General features: G+C 44.4%; 1 protein-coding gene across 3 annotated transcripts in view; it reads left to right on the forward strand.

Moving 5' to 3' along the window:
* The first annotated feature begins 6,496 nt into the window (after nucleotides 1-6,496).
* TAF4B (TATA-box binding protein associated factor 4b) overlaps nucleotides 6,497-25,851 on the forward strand; it is a 70,872-nt gene continuing 51,517 nt past the window's right edge. The window contains exons 1-3 of one of the 3 annotated variants that reach the window (XM_066992880.1): nucleotides 6,497-6,944; nucleotides 21,989-22,137; nucleotides 22,876-22,983. In XM_066992880.1, the coding sequence (XP_066848981.1) occupies nucleotides 6,671-6,944; nucleotides 21,989-22,137; nucleotides 22,876-22,983 (531 nt within the window). In that variant the 5' untranslated portion in view covers nucleotides 6,497-6,670. The remainder of the gene's footprint in view (nucleotides 6,945-21,988; nucleotides 22,138-22,875; nucleotides 22,984-25,851) is intronic. The other 2 variants (XM_066992881.1, XM_066992882.1) reach the window with 2 other exon arrangements.

A 25,851-nucleotide genomic window follows, 5' to 3' on the forward strand; every position in this document is an offset into this window, starting at 1 on the left:
GCTAATGGTACCCTGGGCTGCATCAGGCAAAGTGCTGCCAGCAGAACTGGTGAGGCCATGCCTGGAGTGCTGGGTCCAGTCCTGGGCTCCCCAGTACAACAGAGACCTGGAGCTCCTGGAGACCGTCCAATGAAGGCCACCAAGATGATGAAGGGACTGGAGCACCTCTCCTCCGAGGAGAGGCTGAGAGAGCTGGGACTCTTCAGCCTGGGGAAGAGGAGGCTCAGGGGGATCTGATCAGTGTGTATGAAGACCTGAAGGGAGGGAGCAAAGAGGTCAGAGCCAGGCTCTTTTCAGTGGTACCAAGGCCAGGACAATAGGTGATGGGCACAAACTGGAACACAGGAGGCTCCTCTGAACATCAGGAAGCCCTTCTGTGTTGTGCAGGTGACCGAGCACTGGCACAGGTTGCCCAGAGAGGTTGTGGAGTCTCCTCCTTGGAGATCTTCAAAAGCTGCCTGCACAGAGTCCTGGGCACCCTGCTCTGGGTGGCCCTGCTTGAGCAGAGGTTGGAGGAGGTGACCTCCAGAGGTTCCTTCTCACCTCAGACGCTCTGTGATTCCGTCAGTGGAAGAAATAAAATAAAATTAAATTAAATTTAAAAAAAAAAAAAGAAGCACAATCTTTGAAACCATGTTCATTGTTAAAGCTCTTCATGCTTCTTTCCCCAGTAACTCTCAGGTGTGGATTAGCGGTGCCAAAGGCAATCCCCAGGAGAGAAGGTGTGGGTTCAAATTTACCCCGCCTAAGTGCCCTGACCTAGGGCTTCCTGCCTCCAGGCCTTCAGCTTGCGTAATGCATTTCAACAAGAAGTGTGCTTTGAGATCCAGCATGCACTTCATCATAAAATTAATCATAAAATAGTACAGTAAGTGACCATAATAAGGAAGTTTAGGCAAATAGCATAGAAGAAAAAGGGAGAAGGAGCAATAAGTAGACCAACTTTCCCAAATATGCAAAGAAGTTAATTAATTTTCTCTGCATTAATGCTTTTGATATTAGTGTATATATATATATATATATTTAGTTTTGCTAAGATTAAAATGAGCTAATAATCCCTCTCTGTCCCTTCAAATATGAGAATGGGGGGGGTGGAGGTGAAGAAGGAGAGAGAAGGAAAAAAATCTGTATTTTTATTATTCACCAAAATAATTAAAAAGGTAAATCCAGGTGTTCTTTTTATTTTTGATCAAGTAAACCAATTTGTTTGAAACATCCATGGAACTAAAAGGAGGAAGAAAGATCACAGTTCAGATTCAGAAATCAGGTATTTCCATGCTTTTGTGTATTTTATGTATTAAGAGTGAATCAAATTACAAATTGCCAGTGGAAGGCCAGCTAAAACACATGTTCAGCTAAAAAACATGCACGTGCTTAATCCAAGACAATATTCAAGCATAAGGAGGTGGAAATTACATGAGTGCAGCACTCCAGCAATAGTTTCCTACAACATCAGATTTCTGAGGATCCAGGAAAATAAGGACACAAACTTGTCTTTTGAAGGAGAATTCATAATGTACCCTGATAAAACTGATTTGCTATGTCCTTATTCTAATCAGTGGTGTTTTTTCCCTTTTTTTTTCCTTTTCCATAGAAAAAATAACTGTGCTGTAGACTTATTTTCCCAGCAAAGTTGGAATATTCGTTAGAATGTTAATTCTTGAGTGTTCTGTTTTCGTTTAGAAATAAAAATTTCTAATAGCTGGGATTGCTGCCTTTGTGTTTATAAAACGCCGATTGACACAATTAAATGCAGTATATGTTTTTAAGTTTTGGAAAGTGCCTAGTGGAGTGTAGTTCCAACTGACATCTGAACTTGTTTAATACTAGGGCACAGGAAGACACCCCATCTACTGCAACAGAATTCCAGTCTCTGCTCAAGGATGTCGGTCAACACCAATGCCAGTTTTGATTTGTCTGCATCTGATAGATAGCAGTTGTGTTAGAGCTTTTGCTCAGCCTTATTGTGGCTAGGATGATCCTCAGCAATGTGGCTGCTGGTTTGCTTCGTAACACAGACAACGCTTGCTGCACGATGTTAAACGGTGGGAAGGAGGTACAGTCCCATTCAGTCCCTCTGGTGACCCTACTGCTCTTTGCAGGTAGCCTCTTCATTGATCATCATCCAGTTCTCACGTCAGAATCAAGAAATGGGCAATGTTGGTGGTAGGGGGACAATAGGATGATAGGACTAAATGATCTTGGAGGTATTTTTCAACTGGTGGTTGGTTTTGCTTTGAGGTGTTTCACAAATACTTAGCAGCACAGTTTTTGCTAAGGAACATAATTGAATAAATAGATTATAGCATCACGTATGGAAATCAGTGATACTGTTTCCTTTTGTCTCATTCCAAGTTTTCAGTACAACAGAGGCTGAAATGCAAGTTTCAGAAATAGAGAAATGAAAAAGAATATGAAAAGAAAAAGAAGAAAAATACCTAAGTCACAGAACAGTTGTGGTGGCTGTTATAACCTTTTTGAAATTCTAATAGGCCGTCATTGCCTACAGTGCCTATAGCTGCTGAATGGACTTGTTTCTTCCTAAACTGAGCTCTGTAGTTTTCCTGAAACTTGATGGAACTACAGTTGTGCTAAACCTAATATGTTTGTTCACTGTACGCTGTGAATAGAGGCATACATTCACCTGTTCTTTTTTGCTTGCACATGTTATTTGCCAGAAAAAAAAAAAAAAACAAAACAACAACAACAACAACAAACAAAAACAAAACAACAACAAACAAACAAACAAACAAAAAAAACGTTTTCCAGGAGCTGATGGAAACTGCTTTCTCTTAGTGAATTTTACCGGAAAGCAAATGGTATCCTGTATGACTCCTTAATACAGTTAGATAATTCTTACAATGCTAAGCCTTAAAGAACACTAACATTGATTTATCTCGGTGTTCCATTAAGTATATATTTCTGCCCTATAACTAAGACTTTAATTCTGTGAATCTTTCTTTCAGAGGCATTTTAATTGTACCTATTCTTTGCTTCTGCATATTTTCAGGTGCCCATTTCTATTGCTTGTGCTCATCCCTTCCTTCTCTCCTTTTGTTTAGCTTTCTGATCTATTTTCCTCATTTAAAATCTAGCTTGGGAGATGCATATGTTTGCCTGACCTTCACGCTGCATCAGATCACTTCTGTAGCTTCGTAACGTAGCTTTGGGTTTCCCAAACCAGCAGGTGCACACCCAGGCATGCTTTCTTCTGCTTAATGTGGCTCACCTAATGGCTAAGCTCCGTGTTCAGTAACCTCACTCGTTATTAGCAGCTCAGGGTAGTCAAGCAAGCTTTATAGTCTAGAACAAAATAAAAGTATATGCCCAATCCTTTTGTTCTACCTTCTTGTTCTACTTGTGAATGTTTTGTAAGGTTTGAAGCTGCAGTGTACTGTACCTCACGGAACAAAGAGTTTGACTTATGTAAGTGCAATATTGGCTTTGGCATCTGTCAGCCTGAATGTCCAAAAAGAAAAAGTTTCTTCCGTAAAAGATAGGCAGTCAAGAAAAAACAGGGCAGATTGTGACACTGACTATGAATTTTAAAAAGTCTACTCAAATTGCAAACTTAATGTAGAGGTGTGGTTCCTGAGGATTTTAAACAACCAGTCATGATTTTACTTGACCATATTCATTACTAAATAAATTCACGTTTGCATGTGCATTCCCATTGTTTAATCTATTTGGTCATATCTTCTACTTCTTCATTTCCAGCCAACTCATTCTCATCCCTTCCCTTCCCTTCCCTTCCCTTCCCTTCCCTTCCCTTCCCTTCCCTTCCCTTCCCTTCCCTTCCCTTCCCTTCCCTTCCCTTCCCTTCCCTTCCCTTCCCTTCCCTTCCCTTCCCTTCCCTTCCCTTCCCTTCCCTTCCCTTCCCTTCCCTTCCCTTCCCTTCCCCCTTCCCTTCCCTTCCCTTCCCTTCCCTTCCCCCTTCCCTTCCCTTCCCTTCCCTTTCCTTGGTGTGAAATTTTCTCTTCCCTGATGTTTATTACTCTTATCTACGGCATCTCACTTCTTTCAGCATCTTTTCCAGAACAGCTCATGTTCTTTGTTGCTATTTAACACGTTTCATGGTAAACCCAGTTATGACCTTTTAATTTCTCCCATTAAAATTGTATATTTTAACTAACGAGATTAAATCTTCACATGTTTCTTCCCTTCATGTCACAGTTACATGTGTAAGTTAGTTCTATAGTGCTGTCAAGTCTCTGTCATTTAAGAAAAGCTTAAGGCAAATATTACAAGTTTCTCATTCCAGCTAATTTGCTGCTTGTATTTAATTGATGATTTATCAATCAGAGAGAAAATAAAACTTTTGTAAAGAGGATTACTGACCGATTAAAAATCCTGAAGCATATTAGATGGATTTTATAGGGTTGAAACAAGGTGTTGGATGTGAAACTGCCTTCAGATCTACGGACTTCATAAAGGTCTGTTTTTGAAAGAGTTAAGGACTGCTGTCTGGACAGGAGTTGTGGAATATTAGTTCCTTTATTATAACACATTTTTCCAGTGTGGAGAAAGAACTCTTCCTTTTATTTCCTGTGCAGTTTCACAGAATGATAGGTACACCTGCTTTGTTTGGAGAGGATGCTTACGGCACTTTAACTTAGCCCAGTAATTTTTAAAACTATTTTTAAGACGTGTATATTTCTAAATCTTGTGGGCTTTGTTCAGTGCTTCTTTTTTCCCCTCTTCATTATCATTGTGCTATACCTTCTCCTGTGTTGTCTTTCATATTACCCTCTTTGCTCCTTTTGCAGTCTCAGGATGTTTTGTCTCACTACGCTGTATTTTCCGCTCTCTCTTTTCACACTGTGGTTCCTCCCAGCTTTAGTGCATACTCTTTTACTTCAGTTGCTTCTTTTTCTCTTCCAGGTATGCTTTCCCTTCTAAGGACTCTCATAGTGGTCTCAAAGATTCCTCCAGAAGTTGAATGGCCCCAAGAAAAGGAAACTTGGTCTTAACTAATGGGCCAACTACATTCTTCCTTCAAGTCCCAGAAGAGCAGAGCTTGTTCTGAGGACAGCGTGCCTACCTGTGCATCCAGCTCCTTCTGCCATCAGTCACTGTCTTTTTTTTTTTTTTTTTTTCTGGAAGAGAAGTTTCCCTGCCTTCTGTTCTCTGAGCATCCTTGGACACATGGGAGGTAACTAATACCCTGGTTGTTACCTTGGGCGTGTAACATTGGCTCATACACGTAAGTAATTGTAATTTAATTAGCTCAGACTTGGCAGATCCGAAAGGGGTGCAGAGAGTGCCTCCTCCCTGCCGTACCCCATGGCCTCCTCTTCCAGGGTCTTCCTAGTCCACTCTTGCACTTTGAAACTAGGTATTGCTGCTGCCTCTCTGGGATTTTGGACCGAGTTTGTTCTGGAAGGGCAGAATGCCTGAGGCAAGGGAAAGGAGAGCTGTGGTGATGAGGGCGAGGGGATGCTGTGCGAGAGAGCAAGCACTGTGTTTGGATCCTAAATAGTTCTGTTAGGCTCCTGGATTTAGGAATATGTATCTCTGGTGCGGTTTCTCTTAGCTGGTATGTTGAAATGAAGGTGGGATAGCAGGACTTTCTGCAACCTGTTAACAGCTACCAGTGTAACAATAGTGGTGGAAGTATGGCAGATCGAGCTGGACGTGCGTATAAAAATCGAGGCACTTAATCAGGTCGCCCCAGCGACGTGTCCTCGAGCCTGTTGCTGTCTGTACCAGTGAAGTCTGGGAGGATATGGCTACCTGTGCTGTGGCCACGTGCTTGCAGTTCTCAAGTGATTCCTGCTCTGTTGCCTTTTCAGCGGCTGCTGACAGCCTTTATAAGCAGTTATGCTGAAACTGAGCAAGGTTGTGGTGGAAATGGGCAAGAAAAGGAATGTCCCTCCTCCTACCGCAGCGTGACAAAGTGATAAGCAGCAGTGCACGGAGCTATCTGTCAGGGCATGGAGCAGAGTTGTACTGTTTTTGTATTCGGTTCACGTTTTAGCTTTCCACTCCATCCTCAACTAATTGCATTTCTTGTGCACATTTCCACCTGAAAACGTGGCTGAGACAGACGAGTAACGTAAGAGGTGCCGAAATGAAACTTTCTGCTAACACTTCGCCGGATTTGGTGGGGTTTGTACTGCTGCGACGAACTGCACGCCAGGCCTCGATTTCTGCAGTCCCGCTGCTCCCACCGCGGCCAGGCGAGCAGCGAGCCTCCGGCTGTAGGGGCACGGCGGAGCAGGTGCACAGAGCGGCTGCGAACCCCACTGAAACCGGCCCAAGGTCACGCCGACACCCCACCGCGGCGGGGACGGGCACGCCTCGCCTCCCTGACACAACCCCGCCGCGCCGGCCGGCCGCGGGGCTGCGAGGGGCGGCGGGGCCGGCCCGGGGCGGGCGCCGCCGCAGTAGGGCGAGCTGGGCGGCCCGGGCCCGCCCTCCGCCCTCCGCCCGCCTTCCTTCCCTCGCCGTCCCCTCCTTCCCTCCCGCCGCCGGCAGGGGAGGCCGGGCCCACGTGTGCGCCGCCCGAGCCGCCGCCGGCAGCGGCGGGGTGACCGGACCGGCCATGTGTGCCCGCCGCCGGGGCAGCGCCTGAGCGCCGCCCGCCCGCGATGCTGCGGGGCGCCGCGGGGCTCTACGCGACGCGGCCGCCCCCGCTCTCCCGCGCCCCGTCGCCGCCTCCTCCTCCTCCATGAGCGCCCCGGCGGCCGCCCCCGTAGGGCTCGTGCCCGCCGGGCACCCGGAGCAGGCGGCGAGCACCGCGGCCGGCTCCCCGGCTCCCTCCCGGGGCAGCGCCGCCGCCGCCTCCTCCAAGGCGCCCGGCGGCCCGGCGCCCTCCGCCCCGCCGCCCGCGGGGCCCCCGCTGCTGCGGGTGGCCGCCGGGGGGGCTCCGCGGCCGGCGGTGGCTCCCAAGGGGCCGCCCGCCGCCACCATCCAGCTGCCGGCCAACCTGCAGCTGCCCCCAGGTGAGTCGGGGTATGGGGGGGGGGCGCCCTGCCCGGCCCCCGGCTGCAGGGGAGAGCCGGGGGGCCGCGGGGGTCCCCTGGGTGCCGAGGGGCGGCTGACAGCCGCGGTGGGGAGCGGCCCCCGGGTGGGCGCAAAGTTTGGGGCGAGTTGCTCGCCGGCCCCAAAATTGCCTGGGGGCTGTAAGGCGGGGGGCGCTGGGGGCGCTTACAGCGCTGGAGGCGCTCTCAGTGACCGCAGTGTGGATCTGGGAGCCTCCATAAAACAAGTTTTTGTTGTCTTTAGGGAGTTTCGGGGCAGGTCTCTTGCTCTCTGCCCGCCGACTGGCCAAGTTGCGGCAGTTTGTGACTTGAGAATTGAGGCTTTCAGGGAATTGAGAGGGATGAATAATGCGAAGCGTGAACCTGTGTCAACAGCTGTGGAAATAACCCGCTCTTAGCATGCAAATCCTACTGCTTTCGCTCATGCTCTAAGCAGGCTGTTTTGGAGGAGTTACTCTTATCGAGCAGTGTTGGAGGAGTTGTTTTCCCTGCTACAGCCAGCCAGGCCACTACGGACCATTACCGAGGCGAAGCACTGCTCTGCATAAGGTCTGTGATGAAGCCTGAGACACTTCTCATCCATAAAGCATCTGTGGGAAACACAGAGTTTAGAGAAGCACCACGTTTATGGGTGTACTTCCCATAGCAGCAAAGAAAAGGTTAGGGTAGGAAGCGTGTAGTGGTGATGAAGATGGCTTAATGCTTTGGATGCTAACAGAGGTTAGCCAGGTGCTCCTACCTGCGCTTTGTCCCGAGAGGATCATGCTGTTAGTTCTAAACTTCCTTCTCCTCCCTGTCGGGCTTCTTTATTTTAAGTGTTTAAATACAGCGACCGATGCCACTAACCTTAGTCTTAATATATTGAGATCCCAAGGTATGGTATCGTTCAGTGCTGCTGTTGCTGTAACTGCTTTCTGCCAGGACAGTTCCTTTGTTGGAGCATCTTTCGCAATTACTTTCAGGTAGGATGTTGCCTAAATGGATGGCTGATCGTACATTAATTCCTGTGCTGCTGCTGCATGTATGCATTTCCTCTTTTTTGTTTCTTTTTCATCTTTCTTTTCACGTGTCTGTATCAAAGACGTATGCCTCTCCAGGAACTGTAAGAAGTTAATGTAATAAGAAAAAAGGAGTCTTTATTAAGTAAGTTTTCCTTTTGATTTCCCAGCACTCGCATTATGCTATAATGTCTGAGGATTCGGCAGTCAAGGATGAGCCTTAACTCCTTGCCAACTTTCCTCTGAAATGAACCACAGTGGACATATGTTACTGTTATTTCATGGTATGGGCCCCCGTATCTTCAGGTTTTCTACCTAGCGTTTTGACTCTCGGAATGGACCGGTTTAACTGAAGGATGTTCAGTTAAACGTGCCGGTGAACGAACGCACGTGCGAGGTGCTTGTCGTTCGGGAAGAACAACTCTGCAGTACTTTCTGACGTTGTTTTCCTATTAGCTTGGTTTCGTTATGTGAGGGCATACTGCATGTAATCGGACTTGTATTTGTGACAGTAGGCAGATGTGGCAGAAAGTAGCATTACCTTTCTGTTGCATCAGCTTGTTTTCCTTGCTCTTGGGACAAGAAATGAAGAAAGCAGGCTTTGTATTCAAAGTTCAGAGGTGCCAGTGCAGTACAGCGTTGTAAACTGTAAGTAACTGCATGGAGTTTAATACTGCAGAAGGAGCACAGTTGTCAGATTTCACATGGATCAGGGAAATCTCTCAAAATAATCATCCTATGGACAACTTAAAAATGCATTCTTGCTTGATAAAGTGTTAATGTTCTACTTCTGTCTTTATTACTTTTTAAATATGGAATCCATAAAAATCATCCAGATACTTAACTGCAAGATGTATAGCATAAAAGCTACACGTGCTGATCTACTTAGAAAAGACAGTGGAAGAAAACCACCAAATCCTGATAAGTTTGTTTCAAGTAAATGATAAAATCTAGCCATGCAGACTAAAATTGGCAAGGGATAATTCAGCTGGCTTTAAAACCATGGCATTCAACCTGTGATACCTGTGGAAGCTGTAATGAAAAATGCATGCAGACGGTAGGCTCGCCCTGAGCTTCAGTCAGAGGTGTTTGAATTGGCTTGTTTTGAGAAAGTGTGGACAGCAGTGCTCTTAGCAGGTGTTTTGCAGTACTTGGGAACTTAGTGCAGTCTGGAGCAGGCGTTGCACCTGTGCTTGCAGAGGGCTGCTGTTTGGGGAAAAGAAGGGCACCCAGGATAGCCCTGTTTGACCACATTGTTCGCGGGCAGCAAGGGCTCTTGAAAGTCATGGATTTAGGCTGTTTTTTCTTTTTCAGCTTCTGCTTTTCCCTCCCTCGCCCACAGCAAAGCCAGGAGGTGGGGGAGTTACTGGCTGACGACCAGATATGGCTCTTCACTCTCTGAGCATGGATTTTCCTTCTGCCAAAAAGTTTCCCAAGTAAGATCACTGAGCTTCGCAAGTTCTCTGGTGCATACAGAACCCACACTTGCTCATGAGTAACGAGTTTTTTCCTGCATTTTCTTCTGTGAAATGCAGGTTTGGGGCCGAGTGGCCAGCTGTAAGACTAGTGCTGTGTACTCAAGGCCTTCCTCCTTTACCCTTAAGGGTATCTCCTGTACCAGCAGTGATGAGGTGGGAGACTGCGCCTGTCTGACTGTACTACGTTTTCAGCTGGGGGCTCTTTTACGTGCTTCCAACAGGACAGGTTCTGCCCTGAAGCTTTGGTTGTGGCGTTTCAGCCTTAAGTACTCTCAGACTGGATGGTGGGGCTTTTCAACAGGGCTTTATAATACCCTTGGTTAAGTTAAGCTTACTGTTGCGGGGGGGAAATGGTTGAGCTGTGCTCTTAACAGGAGGAAATAGTTAAAGGCTCGGGAAGGGGAAGGAGTGGCGAGGTTTCTCTTAACACTTACTGCATTTCTGGTTCTTCTCTGTCATAGCTGAGTAGGGCAAATAAATTATTTTAACAAAGTAATTTGAATGTTTTGAAGGGCCACAAGACATGTTCATAGCTCACCTTAGTGTGTTTGGGCCTGATGCCAGTTTGGACAGGTGGAGGGTAGAGAAGGAGCATAAAACAATGAGGGAGTGTTGTTCCTTGGTTTCCTTCTTAACTTTTCTTGAATGCAGTTCCCTGTCCCTTCTGTGTCTGCCCATGTGGATTTTAAGTTATTCCCTGGTTCTCAAACGCTGTGGGCAAGTGTAACAGCATTGATCACAGGCAGGTGTTGAAAGGACGGTTAGACATAGCGTCACAGAATGGTTTGGGTTGGAAGGGACCTTAAAGATCCCCTAGTTCCAGCCCCCTGCCACGGGCAGGGACACCTCCCACCAGACCAGGCTGCTCAAGGCCCCATCCAGCCTGGCCTTGAGCACCTCCAGGGATGGGGCATCCACAGCTTCTCTGGGCAGCCTGTGCCAGGGCCTCACCACCCTCACAGTGAAGGATTTCTTCCTGATGCCTACTCTAAATCTACCCTCTTTTAGTTGAAAGTCTTGTGCTATCACTCCACTCCCTGACAAAGAGTCCCTCCCCAGCTTTCCTGTAGGCCCCTTTAGGTACTGGAAGGCCACTATAAGGTCTCCCTGGAGCCTTCCCTTCTCCAGGCTGAACAACCCCAGCTCTATCAGCGTGTCTTCATAGGAGAGGTGCTCCAGCCCTTCCATCATCCTCATGGCCCTCGTCTGGACCTGCTCTTGTGACGGGACAACAAAATGCAGAGCTCAGCTGGATGCTGAGCATCCTCCATTGTTACCTTAGAAGAGTGCTGGTTCATCTGGCACAGGTCAGCATAGATAATTGAAACTATTGCTGAAGACGTCCACTGGCTGGGTCCGTGCCGTGCCTCTGCATTGCTCTAGGCTTGCAAGCTGGTGCAAGGCTCTGCTGCCGTATAAATGTTCCCTTCCATCCTCCTCAGAGGCGAAACAGCAGCAGGCACAGGTCCATGGCTCCTGTTTGCAGCTCAGTTCTCTTCACTTGTGTATTTTGGCCTGTCCCTGGCAAGTTTTCTTCTGCCTACAGCTTATCTGGGCTGATAGGGAGTAACTGTTTGGGAAGCACGACTGTGCTTGCTGGCAGAAGACAGGCAGCCAGCGAGCAGGCACCTGTGGGTGGGAGGGAGGGAGGTTATGCAGTATCCCAGCTCTGCTCCTGGCTGGCACAGGGCTCTATCTCTTCGGGTTTCTCTTAATTGTGTAGCTCTAAGGTCACCTGCAGAGGTGAGGGCAGGCAAACCTCTGCACGCTGCCGCCTCCTGAAGTTGGCTGGGGGGCTGTCAAGTGCAGCACTCCCTGTCTCCCTCCTGTCCTGTTTGTTGTCTCTCGGTTGTAAAACTGCAGGAGGAGTTTGATGTTTTCGTATTTGCAATGGGTCCTTCACTTTGGAATAGAAGGAAGTGCTGATTTTTAAAATAAATTCTTATTTTCTGCTTTGATTGTGTAGGAGGAGGATATCCAAAGAGTTCTTGTTTGAACATGTCAAGAAACTAGAGGCTTTCCTTCAAAGTCTGCAGTTTCTGAATGTAGATAATTTCTTGAAGTCTAAGCATAATACTTACACTGTAGGATGACCGGTAGGTGCTAAATGATGATGGTTTCAACCCTTTTTATCCCAGTAGTGTCCTCTGTTTAGTAGTTCTGTCAGGATGGACTGTTTGCAAACTCCTCTCTTCACAAGAGGCAACACCAGCCAACTTTTTTTCTGAGGAGGGATCAGCAAAGCTGTGGCAGACCTGTGGAACTAATACAGACTTAAAAGATAGTGAGTAAATGTCTTCAGCTGATCCGTAGGATTTGGTTTTACTTTTGTGACTGAATGAGTCTGGTGAAACAATGCCTTCATATCATTAAAGGCGCTGCCCTATGGGAATTATGATTTAAATCTTGGCAGAAGATATAAAGCTAATTTCTATATTTATGGTTTTCTCATAAAAGCAGATGCACTGTGAATACTGGAGCACTGAAATATGATGCTCAGTAAAATTAATGTTACATGCTATTCAGATTTTACAATCAATTACTGATTGGTGAATGTTAAACTTTTTTTAATCATTAGAAGAGAGAACTTGAGCCTGACTTCGGTTGCTTTTGCAGTATTTAAAGGATGCTTATAGAAGTAAAAATAGCATCATCCATGCACAAGTGACAGCCGAAAAAAATACTAAATATATTTCAATACTATTTTTCCAAAGTCACTGAGAAAGTAGGTAAGCTCTGGAGTTGTTACATTGAGCAGTTTGCAATACCAGCCTTTTTTAAGTTCTCTTAGAGAACCAGGTATTTGCCATGTCACGTGATGGAAATCTGTGCTATGTTTTTTTGGGTAGGACTGTACCTTAGAGTTGTTTATGCAAGTCTGGCTGTAAGTTGCAAAGCTTCTGGTGTGCATCAAAAATGAATGATACGTACTGTCCCATGCGTTTGAAGAATTTGTGTGTTTTTGTCATCTGAAGTTTTTTGCATGAAGCTACTTCTCTGAAAATTCTGGTGATTTTACAAGAAAAATGTGTTTAACTTACAAAGCAGAAAAGATCACAAAAGATGTAGGTAAGTTGCTTGTTACCCAAATTGTGATGGTTAAGGTCTGTGCTGCTCTGTCACCTTTTTGAATGAAGTCCACTGGCAGATTTTGTCTCAAAGAAATACTCTGATCAAAACTGAAGCATGGAAAACCCGATGGCAGATGGAAAACCCTTGTTACTCATGAGCAGATCTAGTTTCTGTTCAGAACTCATGAAGCTCAGTGGTCTTGCTGGGGTAAGTTGCTGAACTAAGAGCAGTTGGGTGTTACGGTTGGTCTTGTTTTTCATAGCCCATGCCTGAAGGCCTCTTCTCGTGTGCACTCCCAGTTGGGTGGAGACAGAGGAGATGGGTTTGTTGGTACTGGCTGCTCCTAGGTGTTGCCTGGAAAATTTAGATTCTTTGTGTGGATGTTCACGTGGGGTTAAGAAGTGGGTGACGCAGGATGCCCTGGTTGGCAAAGCTCTCCAAGGCTTTCATTTGCAGCTTGCCAAGTGGCAGATGCTTTTTAGCTGAAGTGGAGCCCTCTGGAAGCCAGGTCCCGCTGGCTGTTTGGTCTATCAGGAGGGAATCCTCTTGGGGCAGCTGATGGTGTGTGTTGAAGGGGGTGGGTGTATTCAGGACACCTGTATAGGGCTTGTATCCTTATCACTTCACAAATATCACACAGTTTTGCTGACAGTTCCAACAGTATCCATGTAGACAGAAGCTAATACTTGCATGAAAATTTTGCTGTCTTCTGCAAGGATTTTTGTTAGTTCTATCCCATTTGGGACAAGGGGATAACCAGTGTTAAAATTCAGTGTTGAGCCCCATGCTTGCCTTTCTGAAATATGTATATGAATATATTATATGAATATAATTATCCAACAAAGGGGTGAGTATGTGCGTTTAGAGGAAATCAAGTGGAATTCAACCTGCTGTTGGTCCCTATGTGAACAGCAAGAGAACAAGTGTCTCATTGCAAGATTAGTCTGGATTAATTGAGTTAATTCTCTTATTTAAAGGAGACAGAGATCTAAAGGGGGGTGATACTGCCTTTTATTAGAACTCTGTCAAGGCACCAGTTCAGTTTTTAGCATCTCTTGATCTAAAATTAAAATTCATAATTAAGCACTCCACAAGTTTCAGATTTCTCTGTAACAGCTTATTGCCTCATGGTGTTCTAGAAATGCTAAGTGCAGGGTATTGGCATATCTTGTGGTTCTTATAGAGCTGTGTGCTGCTATGTGTCAGACTTCGAACTCGCTATTTAAGGAATTTGACTCCAGTGAATACTAGGAGATCACAGCAAGCTAGAAGAAGGTGTGGCGTATGGATTCGCTGGCTTGTTGCAGTAGTTCCCTTGAAGGTAAGGAAATGTCACTTTGGCTCCTTTGAGATACTGTATTATTGCCATCAGCTGAGTTCTCTGCAAATACACAAAGCTGCTTCATGAAGTAACTTGGGTCCATGAGAACTCAGAGTCAGTTTATCTAATCTGTAGGCAATCCTGGAACTGTCTGATTACTTAGGCAGGAAAGCAACCAAGCCTCAAGTAGGAAAGTTGCGAGCCACAAAGATGAGGTGGGGAAATGCTGATGGGAAACAATCCCAGAGGCTGAAAGATGTGGCTCAAGGACAAAAGCTACATGTTCTCACGATATCAAATAAGACTGCCTCGTGGAACGCAGAGTTGGCCTGGAATCCCATATGCCTACCCATAATAAAAACAGAAACTCTTGGGATTCAAGTGTAATAAATACACTTTGGGTTTGAACAGAAACAGTAGTGCCATCTTGGAACTATGCCCAGAAAACGTCTATGATCTCAGTTATTTACAGCCCCTCCAAGAATCAATGCAATGTCCAGATTTTCTTCAGATGTTTGGTATGGACATCTGTTGTTTGCTATAAATAAAAGGTACTCTACCTTGCAACTGGGACAGTTATATTTTTGCATAGGAGTTCTACTGTTACTTAGTAAAATTATGTGGATATAAATGTATTTTCAAATAATGAAGCTCAACTGTGTGTGAGTCTAGGAAAACTAACAGGAGCACGGGCCTGTATTCCTTGAAAAGGCAGCGATGCTGTTGGGAGGCCCCACTGCTAGTCCGGGAAACAGATATCCATCTGGGCCCCAAAAATGCACTAGTGAGCAGCTAGGCTCCAGCACTTTGGGTGAGATTTACTGTGTGAAACATGGTTTCAGGTATTTGCGTTTTTAGTCTAGTTCCTGGAGTAGGGGAGGGAGAGCGGGCTTTATGCTCTTCAGAAAGATGCACAATGCCAAATAATTTGAAATGATAGGTTGCCTGACTCCGTTCTATCCTGCTCACAATAGATTTCTTCATCCCTTTGCTGGCTCTGTATGTTTGAGAAGGCTGTGCATGTGCAGGCTGTCTCAGGAGCTGGTGCCCAGCGTTCGTACAGAAGCTTAGTGGAGAAAGGTTGGCGTTTCAGGAGGTTTCGGCTGTGCATACCTTGAGCCATTAGTGTGACAGAGTTGTGGGTGCATAGTGCTTTAAAAACCTGCTCACAGTAGTACAGGTAATCTGGGAAACTGTGCTGCTAGCAAAACAGTGCTGTTAACACCTGGACAGTGATGTCTGCGGGTAAGGCTGGCTTTGAAATGCTTTGAGATGCAACCAGACGTCCACAGCTGGTGCAACGTTAAAAGCAGTAGGCCAGGGTCTGCACAAATCTGCAGTGCAGCGTTCGTGTGATTGGCAAAGATGCAGTCAACTCCTTTAAAGTACTTGTGGGATTTGGCGTTTCTCTGCACCCTTGCATTTTGTTGAGCCTCCCTCTATTCTAGCATGAGAGCAAGTTGGAATTACGACCTTTGAATGCTTTTCCTGGACTGGAAATTCACGTCTTCCATACCTATGGGCAAAACAAGGTGTCTTGAATTAGAACTAAAAATTGGACACCTCACGGTTGTATCATGGTATCCATATGCTAGTCACAGCTTCTGAGCCACTGGCACAAGGACCTATTAGTATACAAACGTCCCTGGAACAAGGAAAGAATGCAAAGAGTGACTTCTGAGATATGTAATTATTCAGTTAGTGAAATGACAGATGAAGAGAATCAACTGCTTGAGGGCCTGGGGATGTGGTGAGTGGTTCTGGTTGCTACCAGACCATTGTGATTATTGGTTGACCATGGCTGAATTCCTTTTGCCTCTACAAACATTAACTTCCAGAGGTTGGTGATGATCTGTCGTGTGCAATGAAGTGCTTTGTGGATGGAGTGCACTACAAGCTGAACAACTCAGTGCGGCCCATGTGGTGTAGACAAGCCCTCTATCCCGCTTGTCTAGGAAATGTAAGAGCAATCACACGTTTTCCCTCAAGAAGTCCCCAAGCAGGAAATATTCATGGCCTCCCCAGAAGATCAGTTGTCAAAATACGATTGTATTCGATTTAAGATGGCACTTGTCACTGGGAGCCTGTGGCTGGGTAACTTCAGGTGGCAGCCAAACTGCTGTTGTAGCATTCTTAAGGCAGTGAGAAGCTGCACTTGTCACTGGTGTTGCCTCCAGATTGGGCTTTCATCCTTTTTTCTTCTTCAGTACAGGAACCTGCAGTCGACATCTAGAAAAACTCAAGTAGCAGGTGAGGGTTATGGGGAATAAGTAGTTACCTTGCATGCAGCACAGTCCATAATTCACCTGAAAACATAGGACTCCAACATATTAGTGGTTATACGAGTTGCGTAGAAGTGGGCCATGTTGGTATCTAACTCGCCTGCCACGTCTTTCACAGTATTTCATTAACACTTTCTGCCTGTCTAGCAGTCTTTTACAGCCAGTCTACAACACAATGCACCTTGGTATGGTCACCATTTAAATAGTTAGTCTCTAAGGCCTGTTTTAGATCGATCTTAGTCCTGAAATGTGTTTTTGTATCTTTTAAATGGCTCAAGCAGGATTGAAGAAGAAAAATTGCCTTTTTTTTTTTTTAAAGGATGCATTTAGAGAGAGAAACTGTTTTCAAAACTGCTGCATGGGTTAGCAGTGTTTGGCCTTTTATTTTGTGGATTTTGGTTCATCCCAAACACGCACTCTAAGAAACTTAATACTAATTTTCCTTTCAAGTTGACATTCAGCTCCTGCTAAAAACATCCCCTAAATCTTACTCTTACCTTGTAACTGCCTTCAGAGCTGTCCCTTTGTTTTGAGAAGTTCAGTGAAAACAGACTTGTTTAGGAACAGAGAGCACTTACATGTTTGAAAACAGCAGCGATGTTTTTGTTGTTAAACTGTTTGCTCATTGATTTGGGGTCTGAAAGTCTCACTTAAACCCCGCGTATTTATAATTACTGTTTTTAACCTGTATTCAGCATTTCAATGCAATCCTGAAGGGAACTTTACTAAAATTGGGAACATATCTGATGTGTGCACCCCTTGTTTCAAAACAAACAACTCGCCCTTGTTTGAAAGCAGCTGTGGTAACTCGGGTTCTCTTAAACGAATTGAGTCTGATTTTGTTGGTTCTTGCTTGTATGTTATTTGAGGAGGCAGGCATGAAAGGTATGATTTCCGAAGTAGGAGACTGGCTTTTGCTTTCTTGTGTTGTGCTGCAGTGCGCTGTGGCAAAGCAGTGCTAGAGAGCTGTTGTGTTAAGCAGTTGTGTGGGAAATCGTGTAATCGAAGTGGTGATTTAATGTGACAATTTGAGCTTCACGTGGAACGAGGGATGGTGCCTTTCCACAGCAGCACCCCTGCTAGCTAGTTCACCTCAGGTGAAACTTGAGAAACAAAGTCACAGAAACTCCTTGTGGATGTCCTCCTTCCAAAATGGCCTCCTCAGGCTTGTCTTAGGCGTTAGAGACGTAATGGTGGAAGCTGGGACGCTTTCAGCATGCGTCATGTGCAGTCCTGCTGGATGAAGCCCTGAGCTTCGGTTGCCGGCCCAGCTGTACCCTGACAGCTGTGTGGTGGTCCTGACACCGTTCCCTGACCGCAGAGGTTGAAGCAGCAAATGGGAATTTAACAGCAGGCCTTTGGTTTTCCATGGCACGTGCTGCTGGTGTGCCTATGTGTAGAGGGTGCTGTGGGTGGTGGCTGTCTAAGCCCTGTCTGAGTGACCCCGGGCGCTCTTTCTGAAGGAGCAGCTCCTCTTCAGGAGAAGGCAGCTCGCTGGGGACAAAGGGCAGGGCTCCCAGTGAGACCCTAAGTTGGGAAGCTGTAGCCTGGCTCCTTCTGGTTAGCTCTAAGGGAAGCTGAGCTGGGTCTCCGTTGTCAGCTCCTTCCTGCAGGACTGCGGCTGAAGGTAGGTGTGCAGGGAGCAAAAGGTTTACGTCAAGTAGCTGATTTTATTTCAGATGTGTTCACTGGCAGTCAAGAAAAATAAGTAGCTTCCCAAGGGGTGTTTTTGGCAGGGTAGGCAGAAGTCCTAGTGACAGAAGTCAGTTAATTGTAAAAAGGTCTGCTAATCTGAGAGACACCAGAGCCTTCCAGTGAAGCCCGTGAACACCTCGTCCCTGCTGGTGGCTGCTCACTTACATTTTCTGTCTTTGATCTGAAAATAGGAACAGCCTTGCAACTGTGAAGGGATTGTGCCTTGGGCTGGCTATCAAAGTGTAAGAACGTCTTGCCTCTCTTCACTGAAGCAACTAGTGTAAAACTATCAAGCTGCATCTCCTGTAAGCATTGCTTTCTTGGCAGTGCTGCCCAAAAGAGGGCACCTGTGGTGTTAGCAAGATGCCTGGCATTGTTCAGTAAGTATGTACAATATTTCGGTCAGAGATTGCAGATATCTTTTCAGATTTTAAAAGTGCTGAGTGGTGTTAGTCTGAAACCTGAATTTCAGTTCTTCAGAGTGGTTTTTTTTCCCTCTCTTTCTGTGGAGTTAGTGTAGTGACTGACTGCAAGAGTTGATCTGTGTAATTCTGCAAAAAAATGCTTTCTAGTGAATGTGAAAACAGCTCCTGATAAGCAATATTTTTCTTGTCAGTTCCAATAGTATTATCTTGGTAGCTGCATGACTCTGTAGTGAGCTTTCTCTGGAGAACCTCAGGGATACCATTGCCTGCTCTTCTTTCATTTCACACTTGTGCAGCTATATGCAGTGCATGAAGCTCTGAGCGCTGTGCAATTTTGCTCTGGCAGAAGTTACCTCCTATGTTTCTTCTCAGAGCCTTCACTATTGACTTAAGCACTAGGTCATTGCATCCCTTTCAAGGTGAAAAGGAATCAAAAGTTTGTGTTTTGTTTTCAGCTGTGAAAAAGTGTAGCTTGCCACAACCAGAAGTGGAATATGCCCTCCGCAACAGCTTTCAAGTTGTTTCAGACAATCCATGTGTTGGTTTACTGTCACTTCACAACATCAGGTTGTAACTGCCAGAACTCTGTGTTTGAGGCTTCGAAGTGATGTCTTGTGGCTTTTCACTCTACAGATTTGTAGTAGTGGCTGCTTCAAGTTTGTCTTCAACTTTATTTGTGCTGGTATCTGTCTTTTAGTGTTACTCCTGCAAGAGCAGTTGTAGCAGATTACCATCATATTGGTTTTGTTGGTTTCAGAGTTCTGCTTTCACTAGCTGTCACAAAAAGCTATTGACATGAAGAGGCTAGCACCTTATAAAAAAATTGCCAAATGGTACAAATATAGCAAAATTGAAGTTTGCTCCAAGTGGAAAGGTTCATATTACACTGGAGAGTTCTGTGTGACTACACTGGAGTGGCCTTGGGTAAATTCTTCTGTGCATGCTATCACCTGGTGATAAAGCTAAAAGACTTAAAGACTTTTTGAACTGTTTTGATGAAACATGAGTGTCCATGTATAAAATAATCCTGTCATCAGGTAGAAAGTTCCCTCATATTTGTGGCGTGGTGCTGTTGGGGAAACACTGCTGTCATGGTCAAATGTAAAGGGGCTACTGGGACCTGTCCCCTGGTGGGGAGGGTTATTTTGTGTGCTTTTTTGTTGTTGTTCAAAATATTGAACAACAATGACCTGTGTAGTATTTGCATAAGCTTTCCAGCTGTGTTGCTTTTGAGTTAATTTCCCATCAAGTGGAGCCTGCTGGAAGCTCTCCCTGTTCAAGTGACTGGAGGAAGGAGTACACTTCAGGCACGGTCTTCATTTCTGGCAGAGCTTAACTGAAGCTTCATAACAGTAGTGTGAAAACCACCCTTATAATTAATTAAGTTGGCTGGTAATTAACCTGTTTTGTTTCTTTCTTGCAGTATGATTCAGAGAAGTAGAATTTGTGCTTCTGACAGTTTTGATTAAAAAATAAACCAACCAACCCCATATATAATGGCTAGTGACAAAATATCCAAATTCATGAAAACAAAGAACATAACGTATTCCAAATCTCTAAAGGAATTAAATGGTGCACTTATGTATCTTTTCTTAAAGAGTAGAGCTAGCAATGAGGTTTTAAAGCAAGCTGAGAAAGGTAAACCTAAAACCTCCAGCAGCGATGCTTCTACAACCCTGAATGGAGACCTAGAGCAAAGAGAAATGCTTTTGCTATCTAAATGCGTGGCATCATCAGCTTTCCCTCTTTTCATGGAATCTGCATAAGCATGTGATGTGAACGAGGAAAAAAAGGCATTTTTTTGACTGATGAGAAATTACATGCTATGAATTGCTGTTTAAATAAGACGACATGAGAAGAAAATTGAAAATCTTCTGTGATTCCAGGCATTCACTGATTAAATTAAAAGATCTATCTGTACCTAAATGTAGCAATAGTCAAGATTTCAGTGGAGAAGGAGAAAGCTGAGTTGTTGGATGGAGTAACAGTATTTTTCTGGATACGCAACTGTCTTGTGAATCTGCCCCACCAAGTAAAGGTTGGTTGAGAATGGGGGGAATCATTCTAGATGCAGCCCTGGCAGCCGTAGTTTGTGCTGTGTAAATGGCAGGCGGTTGGTTTTACAGAATTTTATATGAAGTTTTTTGTTGCCTTATGCTTTTAGATGCGGAGGATGAAAAGCTCCCTCTAAGCACCTGGCAATAGTTTCCCATTTATCAACTGTTTTTAAAGAGCTGGTGGCTCTAACTGTTCTATTAATTTTAACTCGGGTGGAAGCAGTGTTTTAGGTTGTATTGTGTGGCATATTTTGACAACTTCCAGATGAACCAGCCATTGAAGACCATTCCATGATACAGAGTTGTTACAAACCAGGAAATACCACGAGCGTGGCAGAAGAACTGGGGTTCTTCAAACATTGGCTAACCTGCAAGACAGATCTATGCGGTCCTCAAAATAAATAAATAAAAATAAATAAAAAATATATTTTAAAAAACGAAGTACTCTTATTTACTTATCTTGCATTCTTCTGTACATTTCCTCCTTTCCTGTATGAGGCCCTCACTAACCAGCTGTGTGCAGGGGGCAGTGGTGGACCTGGCAGCTGCTGAAGGTCAAGGAAGTGAGGGCAAAGGGAAGGTGCTCTGTATCTGTAGCTCCTGTGGAAGATTTGCAGGGGTCCAGGCCAGGAACCCAGCTGGCTTTTTGTCATCGTGACCTTGCTGAAATGTCTGGGATTTCCAGAGTCCAGCCCGTGGGGGGACAGGGAGTAAGGAAGAGGCATTGGTAGCTGAATGGCTCCCAATGCAGAGCTGCTGGGACTCTGTTAAGGCATCTGATTCTCCTCAGAGTGCTTTTAATTTGAAAGCTTGAGTGAAAATACCTCATTGTTTGTTAACTGTTTAATTGTCGGTCCTTATAGCTGATGGGTCAGGAGGAGGGTTGTAGGAGCAACCATGCTGGGCAGACATTGCTGTTAGTTTAAAAGGAAAAATAAAAACCAAGGAAACAAGGCAGGAGAGTTACTTTTTCGTGGGGGTTTTCCTATTTGGCTGTAATCAACTTTGTTTACATCCATGAATTCAAATGATTTTGGACAGATCCTTGACAGAGGGACAGCTGGAAATGTCTGGAATGGCTTTCGGTGGGGACCACTGCCCTCTGACTGAGGGGCAGGGTCTTGGTGTAGGCAGGTGAACTGGTATCACTCAGGCTGCAGTTCCCATTGCAGGTTTCCTCTAAACTGCATCTTCACCTGCAAGGATGTGCCCGAATGCTCAGAAAGGGAAAATGTGTATAGAGGCAGCTAAGTCCAATAGTGGTGATACGTTTTGCAGGCTGAAGTACTGCATGAAGAGGTTGCTGTTAAAATAATTCCAGAGTGTGTGTGTCCTGGTGGGGAGAAATGTCTTTTCTTTTTTTTTTTTCCATGTCCCAAATATCTTTTGACTCAAATAATGAATCGCTTTGCAGTTTATATCTTGTACACACAATGTTTTGATATGGCTGTCTAGTCAAGTTTGTCACTTGACTTTGGGAGTTGTTTTCTGTGATAAAATGCAGCGTAAAACTGATGTAGGCTTTTTAGCTCTTAAATTTCTTGGCAATTGTTCCTTGGGGTAAGAAACTAAATATTACAGTAGCTTATCAGTGTGGTCTAGCTATTTCTTCCACAGAAGTATTGAAAGCCATAATATCGCTTAATTTCTAACAGTCTGGATGTTTTTCTCCAACAGGAACTGTTCTTATCAGAAGCAGCAATGGCCAACTAATGCTGGTATCTCAACAAGCAATAGCACGAGCACAGACTCAGCCACAAAATAACACAAGTGTACGACCGTCTGTACCTACCAGCACACCTGCAGTCAGAATATGTGCTGTACAGGTAACTTCTCTCACAGGCTTAATTTTATGTATCTGTGTGTTACATGTTCATAACAGGGTTTGCAAGTAAGCTATTAAGGGTTAACTAAGCATTTGAATGTTTTCTGAGCAGCATGGTCGGTGTGTTTCGCACATGATCATTGTGCTTTGCTTTCTCAGTTTTTCAGATTGCTAGTCATTGCATATGGTATAGTTCAACTTAAAAATTTCCTCTATTTTGAGAAAGAAGGTGCTTATTAAAAAAAAAAAAAGCAACACCACCCATACTACCTAAATGTTTATGGCTAGTATAACTGCAACCTGTCAGTCTTATGGGATACTTCTCTGAAGCAAAGTGAAGCTGAGTACCTTTCCCAGGTCCCCAGGATTTTCCTTCTCCTTCCCTAAGCTCTGCTGGCTTTTTGCTTCCATCTTTTATAATGGTAGTCAGCACACAAAGTAAAAGTAGGTCCAAAAAAGTAATTGTCTGCATAATACTCCCCAAATGCTCATCCTTTAACCATTTTATTCTGATTAGGCATTGTGGCTAAATGTCCCTGAATATGTTCTCACGTAAACTAGTAGGCAAATAGCTGCGTTGAAAAGTGCTTTAACAATATGGGTTGTATGAATGATACTTGTCTCATTACTGTAAGAGCAGGTGTCTTGGTTTTTATTGAACAAGAGCAAGTACTAACTTCAGTGCCTGTGTTTTCTGCATGTGCATAATTGTTACTTATGTATTTATTCTTTTTTTAAGAACTCTGGCACCCAGTTACTAAAGAAAGCAGTAGCTACTCCTGTGAAAACGTTATCTCAAACAACAAATGCTGTGGCTTCTACTGTTCAGCCACCTGCTGTAATACAGGTAGGTAGCAGCTTCATTGCACAACGGAATAAGTAATGGAGAGAACTGGAGAAAATATGAATATATTCTTGTAATTTCTAACTCTAATGTGGTTTTCACTAACCTGATAGCTTTTGCTCTTAACTTAATAATGCTTCTGCCAGCACATTTCAGATTTTCCCTTACTGCAGTAGAAAGTGCTTGCAGAATATCAGTGAGCAATGTGTAAAATAAATAGTTCAAAGAACCATTTCCAATGCATTTGTGCCTTGTGATTGAGCTCCTTTAAGCTCTAGATGAAGCTTTTCTGGGAGATGGAGATTCCCTAATACTTTTTTTGTTTGGGTTCCCTAATTTCTTAGGGGGGAAAAAGTGTATTTGAGATGGTGCTGCGGGGAAGATAAGCTGGCTGCACCAGTCAAGCTGTTTTTCAAGTTTGTACTTTGGATACTTTTTTTTGTTTTTCTCATTAAAGGCCGAAGGAAGATCATAGCTGAAAACCTCTGTGTATTTGGTAGACAGATTCCAAAGATACAACTGTAGGTAGACAGTGATTGGAAATGCCACATTATGTTTAGATTTTTTTTTTCCAACTTACTTCTCTTTACCAGAGAGAAGTGCTGTAGGACTCTTTTGAATAGACCCTTTCTACCTGTAGAGCATGACAGTTCTAGATCCAGTTCTTCCTCTGTTCTTGCGCATCAGAGTTCTGGATATGCGCGTATAACGAAAATGCTTCTTTCTGCAGCTAAAATATACTGTTATCCCTGGAGAAATTTTCCTTGTACTTTTTTTTTTTTCTTGTAGAAGAGCTTGAAGGGGACTGGTCTAGAGTGGTTGACCAAGCAGTCAGAAAATGAACAAAACCCCCCCATGTTGGATGCATGTTCTTGACCTTGAGTGTGTTTGAAAGACGGGGAGATAAGTTTGCTGACAGCAGTAACTAACAGTCTGATTTACAGATCTGTCCTCCTGCTGTTTTTCTGTATTAGTAACTGAAAATTACTTACAGCTCTGTCTGTGATCTTTTCTCTCTTCCTTCTCACTACAGATGGATAATGTTGGGCTTAAAGGGGAAAACCCAGAGATCTCTTAATACCTTTTCTGTTTTACTACAGGTGGAAACAACACATGCTTCTTGTCTAACAATAACAGTAACCTGTCTTCCTGACCTATTTTTATTTTGGAATTCTAGCTTGCAAACCATGTGTTTATGGTCTCTAAATAGAAGTCTTTAGGATATAAAAACAATAGTCATCTATTGTGCTATGTGGGGAGAAGAGAGAAAGATTTCTTACAGCTGATGTGAGGATGCATCCCCACAATCTAATGTGAATAAATGTTGAGGATTATCATGCTATTAACTTCTCAATTTTTAACTTTGATCTGTCTTTGATGTGGTTCTTCTGTACTTTCTTAGTTCAGTTTTGATATAATCAGTTCAACTTGTGATTTTCTGAGATATTTAAAGAGGTAGTATTTTTGGCAAGGCTTCTTTTTTTGGTTGTAGAAACCTGACCACTTCTAATGAGCATGGGGCTGGATTTGAGTAGCCAGAAGGATGACTCTAGGGAAAAATGCATAATGCCGTTTTGTTTTTAACAGCTTCCTCAGAGCCTGCCTGTTTGCAGACTATTACAAACCCCTCTGTACAAGGCTCTTTTATAATAAAGAGTAAGTAGGTTCGTATGGATACATATTGCTATCACAGGGCTGCTTCAGTCCTCAGCCTGGGGCAGGTGAGATGAAAGAGGTCTGACAAGGGAGCCTGTGTGGCAGGTTGCAGGAACTGCCTGGGGAAGGAAGGAAAGGAAGAGCCCTTGGGCCTGGCGTCCTTGGCAGCTGTGTTGTTCATCAGTCCTAAAAGAACTTGCTGGTGTTAATTTTGAGTTTTTGGAGGTAACGGAAGAGGAGTGTTGGTGTGGAAATACAATGTCATGACAGAAAGTGGGAGACAGTGGAGAAGAAATAGTACTTGGCTTGATTGTCTCTCTTATCCTGTGCTGAGTATAACTTTGTACACTACTGCATGCAGAACTCTCTCCTTTTACTGACTGCAGGATTATTCTTCTCATCCACAAAAGCATATGTTAGTTGTCATTCCTGAATGTTTGAGCTCAGAGGTTGGACAAAATACCTGTACTTTTTTTTAAAATCTTTTTACCTTCTTCCCAGATGGGATAACAGAGTTGCAAAGTATCTAATTAGCATCATGCTGGGGCACTTTCATTTAGATGCAGAGCACTTCTCTTGAAATGACTTCAAAATATGCAGGATTAATGCCATTTTTTTTTGTGGTGACTGTTTCTCTGTTGCTCAAAGTGAGAATGAGAATTGTCAGTACCGAAAAAGGTTGAGGGCAGATGACAGAAGTTAATTCCCATATATTCATCGTTCTGGGAAAAGGGTCAAGCAGACTTCCCGTTGTTCCCTCCCTCAGCTGATGAAATACTGTTCTGGTCTTGATGTGTAAACACACTGGACTTAGCAAGAGAGCAGCTCCAGCAAACCTCATGTTTTCGGTTTTTAAAAGCCCAAGGCATTGCAGCTTGACAGGTCTGTACTCTGTCCCCTTCCGTCTTCCTCCCTTCCATCTGTTTGTGGGATTCTCGTGCCCAGTTTGCCTCCCTGTGGTCTTAGAGCTGTTGAGCCTCATCCTTGGAAGAGGCAGTGGTGGTGGCAAAGATCCTGCAGAGAGCTATTAAAGTGTTACCAACAGTGGGAGCCGAAGCTGGAAAGCTTTCTGGTAGCTGCCTGCTTCTTTCATGTCAAGCTGGCAGCGGCTTGGGGAGGTGTAGGGGGGAGAAGGATCCACCCAGGAAACAGTCTGACAAAAGTGCCAGTGTTTTTGCTCTAGCTTTAAAGGTTGACTCACTAATTTTCCCTGTT

This window comes from Anser cygnoides, chromosome 2, assembly GCF_040182565.1.
Source record: "Anser cygnoides isolate HZ-2024a breed goose chromosome 2, Taihu_goose_T2T_genome, whole genome shotgun sequence".
Lineage (NCBI taxonomy): Eukaryota > Metazoa > Chordata > Aves > Anseriformes > Anatidae > Anser > Anser cygnoides.